The following is a 13,098-nucleotide window of genomic DNA, read 5'->3' on the forward strand; positions in this document are numbered from 1 at the left end:
CCTTCAGGTTTGAGATTCTGTAATGCTAATGCAGAAGCCTTCCATTTGCAGGTTTTGATCTCCTCTTGCCTTTTTTTCCCCACATCATCCCTTGAGAAGAGAACATAGAACACGTGAGAAATTTAGGACATTATACAGGCAGTATTTGCTGAGAACCTTCCATGTAGCAGCCACTACTCTAGGTGCTGGGAATAAATCAGAAAAAAAACAGATGGACTTTGCTCTCTTGGAGTTATCAGTCTGGAGGGGTAGGCAGAGACATAAACATATTTAGGCACATTGTGATAAGTAGTGGTGGGCAGAGGGCGTGGGGGGGCAGTTACTACCCTACTGGAAGCATCTGGTCTAAGGCCCTCCAATCCCCAGGATGCTTCTCTCTCCCCATTACCAAGCTGTGTTCAGAAGGGAGTGAAGACAGTGACTCCTCCCTGGATGTGAGCATGGGAGCAGAAGGGCTGTCAGAAGATGAGTGTCCCCAGCTGTCAGGTCTCCAAGTCAGGCACAGAAGGGACTGATGAGGGCTTCTAGACTCTGCTGCCTAAGCTGTCACCCTGAGACAGTTCCTGGAAACATCCTCATACCCTCGAGTGGGAGCCCTTAAAACCCTGTACCCAGAGCGGAGCCCCCAGGCCCTTAGAGGAGGAGTCTGCAACAGGCAGGTTGGGGGCACAACCATAGCCAGGCTGTGAGGGGAGGGCTGAAATCCAACACTGGCAGCTCTATATCTTCCTGTTCTGCACTGGGGAAGTGGCTGGGGAGGTGCAGCCAGTGGGGCAGATATGATTCAAGCTATTTATCGTACTGCATTATTTTGAGCAACTCTGTCATTTGTATGACTTTGGACTAGTCTCTTCTCCATATTACGCCTCGGTTTCTTCACTTATGAAAAGGGAGAGTAGATGACTGCTAGTCTTCCCAGCTTCCCCAGATCCTAATTCTGTGAGTCTTCTTTCTGCTGAAAGGACAGGGGTCAGAGGACCTTGATCTGGACTCTGGTTTTTGGAAGACCAAATCCCACTGGTTATAACTTAGGAAAGGGACTTTATAGCCAAAGGGCAGGAAGATGGCAGAGGAGTCCCTGAACTGAGCACTTGGATCCGGGGCAGCTTGAAGGGGGAGCTGCAGCAGTAGCCCTGAGGCAGCTGGGGCCAGGCCTGGTAGCAGGCTTTGCAGAGAGAAGCAGATACTTGTGCTGGCCCCAGCTCTCAGCTACCCACCAGAAAGGATAGCTGGCTCTCAAAGCTTAAAATCAGAATCTTCAGACCCCCAGGCTCTCCGGACCCAGAGCACAGACTTCTCCTGGTAGTCACGGAGTCTTTTAGCTGCAGAGCCAGGACTGGAGCTCATTTCTTCACTCTGCCATTCTGTTGAGACCAGGGTGGGCATAGGGCTAAGCTCCCAGACTCCCACTTGTGTGAGCACTCCTGTTGATTAGGGTGGCAGGTCTGTTAAGAGAGACCCAATTGCTCTCTTGGATCCAGAAAAAGTCTGAGAGTAAACACACCGGATCTGTCCTTGTTTCCACTGCCTGGGTGCCGGTATTCCTCCCCAGACATGGCACTGTCTAGGTCCATTTCTGAAAGACTTTCAGAGGAATAGAATTCTGTTAGGAGAGAGAGGGCTGCGTAGACAGTGATGGGTGAAGACAGACTTGGGGCTGGTTGGTGAGGTAGCTGGCATATCAAGGGGCAGGGATAGGCCCTTTTGCTTTCTACAGTGTACAGTGACAAGGGCCATTTGTCAGGCTGGACAGGCTGGACAGGGTGTCTGAGATGGCGCAGGGAGCCTGGGATCTGAGCACTGGGGCCTGAAGTCAGAGGTGAGGACATGGTCAGGGAGGTGAGCCCAAGGGGCCCAGCACAGACCCATGTTTTGCTGCTTCTCATTTTGTTAATACTGAATGAGGGGGCTGAGTCACAGATAACGACAGGGCCGTCTAATGCCCAGAGCCCTGGGAAGGCAGGGTTGGAGAAGAGGTGGAAGAAGCACACAGAGCACTGACTTGGAAGAAGAGACTTTATTTGGCCCCAGCCCCTAGCCCCACAGCCAAGACAGTTTGGCATAACAGGCCCTGGGGCCCTGGTTGGGTAGAGGCAGGGTGGCCTGGCCTCCTGATTAGTGGCTGTGGCCGTGGCCACCATGACTGTGGCCGTGGCCGTGGCCACTGTGATCTTGGCCACTGTGGTCTTAGGGGGTGTCCTCCCCGAGGCCTGGCTTATGGTGGTGGCCGGGGCCCTCATCACCCTCGTGCATCTTCTCGTGGGAGGCCCAGGTTAGCCTCGCCATCAGCATGATGAACTCCTCGAAGCTCAGCTGCTTGTCTGCGTTTGTGTCCAGGTCCTCCATGATGTGCTCTATGACCTTTTCCTTCTTATTCTCCTTCTGTGGGTGGGGAGAGAAGGCTGTGAGAGCTGGGTGTGGCCAGAGGTGGGGACTGGGAGCACAGTAAATGACCAGCTGGCAAATGTACAGGGAAGCCTCACCCTGGGGCTGGATTTAAAAATTAAAAATGACCATGGGCTGAGTGCCCCCAGTGGAGCAGACACTGAGCACATACCAAACGCTCTCCAGTTTATTCCCTCCATGACCCTGTGACTTGGGTGCTGATTCTCTATTTATAGAAGAGGAAGCTGAGTTCCAGGGTCTTGCCCTGGTCATGGCATGAGTAAGCCTGGAAATGTCACCTCATTTGGTGCTTATAACAACTTTAACAGCTAGGAATGGTATCTTCCTGGAGGAAGACTCGAAACCGGTCCTAGAAAGGGTCATTAGTTTTCACAGCTTGACTACTCAGGGCACGCAAATTCAGATCTGACTTAGAGGCCACTTCCACTCTGCTACCCCTCTGCACTTCACTCCTTCCCCTGCCCTCACTTCCCTTCCCTCTGGAGGTTACCAATTAGTGAAACGTATTTCAACCAACACAACGGGGAAACACCTAGAAAAACTAGGTGTGGGCAGGGGAGATGGAGGGTCAGAGAGCAGAGTATGTGCTCCGCTGACCTTCAAGGGTGTGATAAAGTATAAAAGGGGAGACAGCCGGACAGGGTGGCTCATGCTTGTAATCCCAGCACTTTGGAAGGCCGAGGCAGGCAGATCACCTAAGGTCAAGAGTTCGAGACCAGCCTGACCAACATGGAGAAACCTCGTCTCTACAAAAAATACAAAATTAGCCAGGCGTGGTGGTGCATGTCTGTAATCCCAGCTATTCAGGAGGCTGAAGCAGGAGAATCGCTTGAACCCGGGAGGTGGAGGTTGTGGTGAGCCGAGATTGTGCCATTGCACTCCAGCCTGGGCAACAAGAGCGAAACTCAGTCTCAAAAAAAAAAAAAAAAAATGGAGAGACATCAGGGGAGGTAGAAGACCCAGGCGGGGTCCAAGAGAGCACTGGCTGGTTCCGGCTCTGCCACCTTCTGGCTGAGTCACCTTGCTAAGTCCCCTCCCAGAACCTGTGGGGCACCCAGCCAATGCGAGCACTCTCCTGTGCAGCCCATCCATGAGGCTCTGCTTCCTTTCCCGCAGCATCGCTTTGCTTCTGGCGGGGGATGTCAGGTGGGGGGTGAAGCGGGCATAGGGGGTCACATGGAGGATAGCTTTGCCATGCAGCCTCTCTGCTGGGCCCTTTCTTGCCTACCCCACCGAGTGTCCTGCCAGCCTGAGGCTCCCACCTATGGAGAGCTGTCAGGGCCCCTAACTCTGAAGGCTGCAATTCTCCACCTTACCAAGGCAGAGGGAGGGGCACTGGGAGGGCTGGGGACCTACCCCAGGATGTCTGGCTCCAGGAGTGGAACTGAGACTGAGACCCATGTGTTCCACCCTTCTTAATGCAGGCCTCTGTTTCCCGACTTTCCCCAAATTTGAAAAGAAAACAAAAAGGCTGTTGGAAGTGCTCAGCCTTTTTCTTAGAACTGCCTAATCACTTTTGGAGCAGGGGAAAAACCTCCCAGTTCCCTGAGTGCTGTGCAGGTGCTCTCCATGTGCTATTTATGCATTCATTTTCCACCGCAGACCCTTAGGATTAGAAAAGCCCTCCAAGTCTTCCACCCCAAGTTCCCACCTGAGGCTTAGGGTCTCCTCAGCTTTGTGCCAAGTGTCATCCTCAGGGGCTTCCCTCCCCGACATTCGGGGCTCAGCTCAAATGTTACCTCCTCAAAGAGGCCCTTCTCACGTACCCTAACTGGTCACCTCCACCCTGCCCAGCCCCATTGCCCACAGCACACTCTATCTCATTTTCTTCCAGGCACTTATTGGCATTTGGCTTTATCTGTGCTCTTTATTGGCCAACGACTTTACTGTGTGTCCCCCTCCACTGGAATAGTGGGCTCCCCATTTACCACTACATCCCTCTGCCCAGAACAGGGCCCGACAAATAGTAGGTGTTCAGTTGAGCTATTTCTTGACCCTGTTGTCCTGTGTAACTGTGAGCACCTGCCCTGTATAATAGGACACCCGCTGCGTCTTGGGGCTGGGCTCCAGGAGCTCAAATCTTCCCCTTGATTGCTGTAGGCCATACTCTCATCCTCCCTTGTCAACCCAAATTGCTGTGAGGCTGGGTCAGACCTGCCAGAGTCCAGCCCTACCTTGAGAAAGTTTTGCAGATCTTTTTGCACCAGCTCTTTGAATTCCCCCTGGTTCAGGGTGTCTGGGTGCCCCAGCTTCACAGAGTATTGGTGGAAGGTGTTGATGATGGTCTCTATGTTGCGTTCCAGCTGCGACATTTTGCAAGTCATCGTCTTGCACTCTGTCTGTGTAATGGAAAACCAAGAGTTGGGACACTTAGAAGAAAATGCTGTCAAGCTTCTTTGACACTTCCTACTAAGCACTCACAGAAATAGTGGGGGAAGTGCAAAATAAAAAGAAAGCACAGGCTGCAACTTAACTGGGAGATGACCTGTCACACACATGTACAAAATGATTTTTTAGAATATCTACAGAGTGCCAAAAAGCAAAGAATTTGAGGGCAGGAGACCCCAGGGGAACATGACCTAAGAAAATGTGAAAGAAGCTTTAAAGTAGGCAGGGCCAACCAAAGAGGGCTTCCAGGAGGAGGATTTGGAAGGAAGTTGGGTCAGGGAAGGAAAGAAGGAATTGGCAGGCAGGCTTCTGCCTGCGGAAGCTGGCAGCTCACTTACCAAAACCGAGGAGCCACACAGAGTGTTTGCCAGAGCTGTGCAGGCTCTGCATTTATAGGCAGCTCCTGACTGGGGCACTTGGCCCTTTGGGCCTGTCTCCGGAAGATTGCTTCACAGGTGAGCAGTGTGGTAATGCTGCCAGGAAGGGGGCTGGGGCGGGGCAGGAAATGTTCACAGAGCGCCTTTTGCTTTTTTGTGAAATTCCCAGCCCTGGCCTGAAACTGGTTTGGGAGGAAGCTGGTTGTTTAGTTCATTTCCCTTCTATCCTAAGCCCCTGCTCTCCCCGAGTGAGCCTGCTGCTCCTCTGGCACCACTCAGCCCCCCGTCCCCTTTGAGGTTGAAGCAGGCTGAAGACCTATGGGGGCCTGACCCTCTCGGCTGCCCCCCACGGGCAGTCTGCCCCTTCCTTTTAGTCCAACAAGGATGGTCTGAGCCCTCCCCCATGCTTGCCTGGCTCTGTGATACTTAGGATGGTGAGGGGTTGGTATGGGATTCTTAGATTCGTAGGGTGAGAGTTGGGGTTAGAAGTGTTCTCAGAGGTGGGCAACTCTCTTGCATTGTAGATGAAGAAACTGACACCCGGAGATGGACCTGAGCAAGGTCACATAGCTGGTTGCTGACTTGGCAGGAAGGGGACCCAGCTATTCTGGTTCCTGGTTAAGGGCAATTCTGATGATACCTCCCTCTTGCAGTCTGAGTGAGAGAGCCTCAGGGCGAATATGTTTCTAGCATCTCTCAGCATCATTTTTCTAAATCCTGCTCCCAGCAAGGGTTCCAGGGAGACAACTGTTTTTATATAGCCTCCTGGTGGGCAAGACGTGTCCTTCCCCTGCTACAAACCTCCAGTGGCTCCCCATTGCCTATGGAGAAAGCTTGGCTTAGCCCTGCACACAAAGCCCTCTTGGAATGGCCCTGCCTGTCTGGCCAGCTTCCCTTTCACTACCTCCCTGCTCACTGTGGGAACACAGGGCCCACCTCCCATCTTGCCACCCCAGGAGTGCCCTTCCCCCACTCCACAGTGATATCCTGCCCACCTCCACGGCTCAGTTCTAATGCACTCCCTTCCAAGGAGACTGCTCTGTGCTTCCCATTTGGAAACAGTTTCTGTCTTCCTGACAATGATTCTCATACCACTTCTGGCTCTCAACACTTGCTTTGCTGGAGTAAAATTATTTACATATTTTGCCTCTGTCCGACAATTGGCTGTAGCTCCTCAAAAGTAGGTTCTCATTCATGTTCGTGTTCTCCTATGCACACAGCCCAGGGCTTGGCACGAGGGACACCCTTGGATTTGCTGATTGATCCTTGCTGAAGTCCTTGCTGGCATCCTTTCCCCTCACCCCTGGAAGCCAGTATGGATGATCCACCCTGGGACTCCCTCTTGCTTGCTGCCCCCTCTCTCTATCAGGAAAGATGGTTCTCTTCTTCTACCTGCACTGGTTCTTTTGTTCTGTCTCCATGAAGCCTTCCTTTATTGCCCCAGCCCCTCCTGACTGCTTTGTCCTCTGAAAGCCCGAGAAAATCTCTGTGTGTGCTAAGCATTGGCCCTAAGCATGGCCTGCCTCACACCGCTGAGATGCACCTGGAGTAGTGGTTAAGACTTCAGACTGTCTGTGTGACCTTAGGCAATTTACTTAACTTCTCTGTGCCTTACTTTTCTTATCAATAAAATAGGATAATATCAGGACTTACCTTGAGGATTGTGACAATACATGGAAAGTTGGGAAGAGCCCAGTAAATAAAAGGTATTGTTACTAAGAATCTTTTCATTCATTTATGCAATAAATATTTGTTGAGCACCTACTGAGTGCCAGATATGAATGCTAGATGCTGGGAGAACTTGATGAGTGAGTCACAATACAAAGGGGAGACATAATCTTATATCCTGTCTTCCAAATTACATTTTAAACTCTTGGTAGCTAAGGACAGGGCTTGGCACAGTGCTAAGCACACAGCAAGCATTTAATAAATAAACGAATGAGTGCTTGAATGCATGAGTCGTCTATGAATGAATGAACAGTGCAGACACAGCTCAGGAAAGCATGAAGTAGATTTCCTATCCAAGTCCGCCTTCCATTGTTTAAGCTGACGGAGGAAGCCCAGCCAGCAGCCAGCAGCCGACCCTGTGTGCCAATGCAGCCTGTTCTGCAGTCCCTGCACGGCCCCAGGCGCCCTTCCTGTGTGCTCCCATGGCGCCCTCTGCTGCCTCTGACAAAGCACTTCTCACCCTGAACCAAGGATCTCCAACTCACCCTTGCAGGAACCAGACCCAAGGTGAAGCTGGCGGGGCACGAGAACATCGACGGCAGCAGTAGGGCAACTTGTGGCCACTGATATGGGGCCTCAGTGTTGGGGACACTGGACAGTGGTGGCAACTGTGGGGAATGAGAACGTTCCTAACTTGAAGGGACAGCCAGTGTCAGGCCAGGGCTGCCAAGTGGGAAAGTAGACCGGATGTTCTTGGACCTCCTGAGGGCCCAGGACATCTGAAGCTTTATGTGAAAATTCCTGTTTAATACAATTTGTCCATTAATTTAAAATAAAAACAAAAAAAGCATGACAATGAAGCAGGGTGTGTGTTAATCAAACCCTGAGTGATGGTGTGCGGCAGGCATCTCTGCTTTGTCATGGAGCTCTCAACTTTCAGGTTGACTTTCTGACTCCTCCACACCACTGTGGCTCCTCTAGGCAGGGATGCTGCCTGCTCACCTCTGAAGTCTTAGCACTGGGCAAGGGCTGGCTCAGTAGGCACTGGATGAACACTTATTGATTGAATAAATTCAGGAGTGCATGAATCAATGATGAAGTGAGTGAATGTGACATAACCACTGGCCTGTCACCCTCTGTTCTGTGACTTTCTGCAGAGCCACTGACTGTGGTCATTTAGTGCTGATTCAGAATGAAAGTAAAATAAGGAGTCAGGGGAGAGAAGGCTCAGCAGTGGGTGGGAATGAACAGCGGGTCAGGGTTTCAAAACAGATGGGAATCTGCACTTGGGGGATCTGATGCTGACAGTGGGCCCCCATCTTAGAAGGCCACTGCAGGCCCCCAGTTTCTGGGCTAGCCCAGGTGCAGGTGAGGCCAGGGCTGAGCCATTCCGGTTCTGACTGGAGCAGACAATTCCTGGCATGATCAGTAGGTGGCCGACACCCACCTGCCTCCTCACTGCCAGCCGAGGCCAGAGATTGGACTGAGGGATGGTGGGATGGGGGTCTTCCCCTCTGGGCACTGATTTTCCAGGGAAATTCAGAGCCTCCTGCTAGGGCATGAAGTGGGTGGGCCAATTTTCCTGGCTCTGTACAATGACTCGAGGTTTTCACTGGGAGAAAAGGGCGTGGCTTTTTGGGTTAAAAAACAAATAAGTGGCCGGGCGCGGAGGTTCACGCCTGTAATCCCAGCACTTTGGGAGCACGAGGCAGGTGGATCACGAGGTCAGGAGTTCGAGACCAGCATGGCCAACATGGTGAAACCTCCATCTTTACTAAAGATACAAAAAATTAGTCGGGTGTGGTGGTGCGCACCTGTAATCCCAGCTACTCGGGAGTCTGAGGCAGGAGGACCGCTTGAACCTGGGAGGCGGAGGTTGCAGTGAGCCAAGATCGCGCCATGGCACTCCGGCCTGGGTGACAGGGTGAGACTCCATTTCAAACAAACAAACAACCAAGCAAGCAAACAAACAAGCAGGCAGAGGTTCCTTCAGCTACCATCAAATCACTGTGCTCTTTCCCAGATGCCTGGGACCCACTGTGGGTCTGTCTTTTCCTTCTCTGCAGCTCCCACTGTGGCCTTTCAGGGAGCTTTGCCCCTCCTGCGTTGTAATGGGGGTGTTACAGCAGGCACACAGTGGGACCCGGACTGAGGGACTGAGCTGGGTTTTAGTCCTTAGCTTTCCCAGACTTGCTGGTGGTCTTTAGAAGTGATTTCCATGTTCGGGCCTCCATTTTCTTGTCCATTACATAAGGAGATTGGGACAGCTGACCCTTAGGTCGTTTCTAGCACAGATTCCAAGTTTTGATGGACTCTTGGTGGGCTTCATGACTACCACTAGCCTCATGGCCCCTGGGCACTGTCTCCTGGCCTACTTGCTCCACCTGCAGGTGAAGTCAGGTCCCTCTCCTCACAGGGACTCTCATGCCTGAGGCCCAGCCCCACTCAGGCTGCGCACAGCCTGCTGCCTATTCCTCCATTCCCTGTCCTCCTCCTTGCTGGCAGTCCCAGGTGCTCTTCCTTGGAGATCTCTGGATACGGGTCTCCTAACCACAATCCCCCTAACATCCCCCATTTCCCCAGTGCTCATTCTAGACTCTAGTGCATTAGGATGACTTGCAGAAGCTATCCACGGGTAGCTTCAGACCATTGTTCTACCACGTTTGGGCTCAGTCCACACCAAGCTTTGACCACCCCTGGCATCCTTGTGGCCTCCACTGACTGGCCATCCTGAGGTCTCTAAGGCCCCCTGCTGAGAGCAGCCCCACTCCCTGCTCCCATGCTGGGCTGCTCCAGCATCCACAGTGAGGCCGCTCCAGTGATCTGGCTTCTTAGACATTCAACCTAAGCTTCCCCAAGTCTGGACCTCTCCCTCTGTCTCCACCTCGGCTGCCTCTGCTCATCATCCTCCTAATTTCTCAGACACGCCACCTTCAAAATTGAGAAAGCTGGCATTCCCTTTTGTTGCCTGGCTTCTGTTGCTCCAATCATTTCTCCTCCCCGATCTCTTGGGAACCTGGCTTTTGTGCTCACTATGTCCCTAGGTTCCAGATCCCTGCAGAAATTTTTGATGAGTATCTCAGCATCTGGCTTTTGGCATCCTCTGCTCTCAGGACTCCCTTTGAAGTCCACAGCCCTTTGTAAAGAATGAAGGGTTTTCACACTCAGCAGGCATTATAATCACTGGCCTTTGGATCTGTCTCCCTCATTATATTATTAACTACTTGAGAGCAGTGTTCTCAATGTACTCATCCCTGGATGATAAGCTTTGCATATGAGTGACACCTGACAAATGTTTGCAGAATAAAATGAATGACTGGCTTGGTTTGGCCAGAACTTATGCTTAGGAGATGGCTATGTCCTGTAATTATGAAGGCGTTGGTGGATAAAGCTAGTTAGAAAAAAAAAAAGACGTGCAACACAGAAGCATGAAGGTAACGAAGGAAGTGGAAGGGAGTGATGGATGAAAGAGGTTGCTCAGAGACTCCTAGTGAGTGAAAGGTGGCTCCGGAGTTATCAGAGGGCGCATGCTGCCACCTTGTGGCCTATCTGCATCAGGACAGCTGTGGGATTCCTTTGGCCCCAGGTTTTTAATCTTTTTGCTCTCTGGACCCTTTTATATGTATTCATAGAAGTTATTGAGTATCCCAAAGAGCTTTTGTGGATTATATGTATCAGTATTTACTACATTAAAAGTTTAAAAAATTTAAAATGATTTATTAACTCACTTAAAGTACCATTAAACACATTATGTATTACCACATTTTTAAACAATTAAAAATAATTTTTTTATATATATATGTCAAAAGCTAGTGAGAAGAGTGTTTTTTTTTTCACATTTTTGCAGACCTTTTTACTGTATGGCTTCAAAGAAGACAGCTGGTTTATCACATCTATTTCTGCATACAAGGTATTGCTGTATGTTGCTTTGGTTGAAGATTTGAAGAAAATCCAATCTCCCACAGATAAGTAGTTGCAAAGGGGATGAATACATTAATAGCTTTTAAATATATAATTGTGGATATTCTTCTCTCATATTACATCAAAACCCAACAAGTGATGGTTTCTCAAAGGTTAGTTGCAACGTAGAGTCTGAAACCATATCAATGAATTATTTGTTCTCTATTACGTTAGAATCAATTGGTCCCTCTTAAAATTTAATGGATCTTTTATCCAAACTTTGTGACTTTGTGACTTCATATATTGATCATTTGGAAAATATTGGTTGACTGTTATGTACGTCTTCTAAATGCCGACACCATTTATTACTCAATATATATACATATTTATATATATCACACACACATATAAATAAAACACATTTGGCCAGGCGTGGTGGCTCACGCCTGTAATCCCAGCACTTTGGGAGGCTGAGGCGGGCAGATCATGAGGTCAGGAGATCGAGACCATCCTGGCTAACACTATGAAACCCCATCTCTACTAAAAATACAAAAAATTAGCCATGTGTGGTAGCACATCCCTGTAGTCTCAGCTACTTGGGACGCTGAGGCAGGAGAATCACTTGAACCCGGGAGGCAGAGGTTGCAGTGAGCAGAGATCATGCCACTGCACTCCAGCCTGGGCAACAGAGATAGATTCCATCTCAAAAACAAAACAAAACAAAAAAAGCAAGCCCCACCACATTTGTTAATATCACCACTGATCCTATCAGTAGTCTTCAAGTATTGGGAAGCTGTCAAACTCATGGTGGCAGACACAAATTTTCCAAAATTCAAATTTTTGCCTGAAAGCTCCAATTTTATTATGCTAACAAATTCTAGTTGTTTTCCTGGAAGTGAAAGGCTCACTTTGTTAATTTTCAAGAAAATGTATGCCGCATACCCAAATATGAGTATCCATAGTTTGGCTATCATTTGTTCTATGTTATTTGTTCATGACGTCCATGAAAAAGTGGCTGGTTCAGCTCACAACTCTAGCACACAAATGCTTTTCCTTGAGAGAATCAGGGTTGAGATTTAATAAAATGAGTAATTCTCACTGCTTCATCAAGAACATTCCTAAGTGAGGCTCCTTTTCTTGAAAGAATACATTGTGAGGAATACAATGACTGCTAGTGCATTTGATGCCACACATAGGTTCATGTCTCTGTCGGTTTTTTCTACCATTGTTTTTGTGTCATCAGTGCAAATATCAGCACAGTGAGGAAAGTGAGAAGCCGAGAGTCTTGGTTTGTGGGCAGTTTCCTGTGGTGGGCAATTCAGGGAATATTGTTCTGGAATTAGTTTTGATCTCATGGACCCCCGCAAGGGGCCTTGGGGTCCCCCAGTTTCCCCTGGGCCACTCTTTGAGAACCACTGCCTTAGGTACTTGAAGGTGTGCATTATTTGAAGCAGGTCGGTGTGCTCGCTTGCTTTTCCTTTCCACTTCTTCTTTTGACACCTTTTAAAAGTGTGTCCTGTTTAAGTCTCTTTCTTTCTTTCTTTCTTTCTTTCTTTCTTTCTTTCTTTCTTTCTTTCTTTCTTTCTTTCTTTCTTTCTTTCTTTCTTTCTTTCTTTCTCTCTCTCTCTCTCTCTTCTTTCTTTCTTCCTCTCTGTCTTCTTTCTTTCCTTCCTCTTTCTTTCTTTTTCTTTCTTTCTTTCTCTCTCTCTCTCTTCCTCCCTCCCTCCCTCCCTCCCTTCCTTCTTTATCTGACAAATACTTATTGAGTTTCTAACATGTGTCAGCATTATGCCAGACACTAAGCTAAACCCTGAGACTACAGAATAAAGTATAATTCCCACCTCTGTGAAATTCACAGCTGGAGGGAAGCTTAAGACAGAGGACCAAAAAAATGTAAATATAAATAATGATATTATTAAAGGCAGGTAAAGAGACAGACTTGAGAACTGCTCTTGAGGAGATTATAATTACAATTCATACAGGTGCTAGAATGGAGAAGAGAGACTCTGAGCCTCTACCAGTCCTGACTAGTCACGGAGTGCTTTCCAAAGATGCCAGGCTGAAGTGGAGCCTCTGGGCGCAGGTGGGGAGTGAGGCTGGGCACTTGGGAAGGGTCCTGAGATGGTGGAAGGTGGGGCAGAGAGCACAGCCTGCTCTGGCAGCGTGGAGTGAGATGGGGCTGAGGGCCAGATAATTTAGGACTTACGAGGTCCTCTCGGGATTCTGAGTTCACAGAATCAGAGAGGGACAACCCACACTGCTCTCTTCCTCCCTCCTGATGCCCTCAGTCTGTTAGTCCTCAAGAATCTGCTGGTCTCTAGATGGGGCAGAGAATCTGTTGGTCCACTTAGGCAGCTAC

General features: G+C 49.5%; 1 protein-coding gene across 1 annotated transcript; it reads right to left on the reverse strand.

Moving 5' to 3' along the window:
- Nucleotides 1-2,002: 2,002 nt before the first annotated feature.
- On the reverse strand, nucleotides 2,003-5,266 carry S100A9 (S100 calcium binding protein A9). Its single transcript, XM_002810166.5, has 3 exons — nucleotides 5,133-5,266; nucleotides 4,581-4,745; nucleotides 2,003-2,382 (listed from the first exon to the last, which is right to left on the reverse strand). Exons 2-3 carry the CDS (start codon nucleotides 4,728-4,730, stop codon nucleotides 2,188-2,190), a joined length of 345 nt encoding a protein of 114 aa, XP_002810212.1. The 5' UTR covers nucleotides 4,731-4,745; nucleotides 5,133-5,266; the 3' UTR covers nucleotides 2,003-2,187.
- Between the last annotated feature and the right edge of the window lie 7,832 nt (nucleotides 5,267-13,098).

This window comes from Pongo abelii, chromosome 1, assembly GCF_028885655.2.
Source record: "Pongo abelii isolate AG06213 chromosome 1, NHGRI_mPonAbe1-v2.0_pri, whole genome shotgun sequence".
In the NCBI taxonomy this organism is placed as follows: domain Eukaryota; kingdom Metazoa; phylum Chordata; class Mammalia; order Primates; family Hominidae; genus Pongo; species Pongo abelii.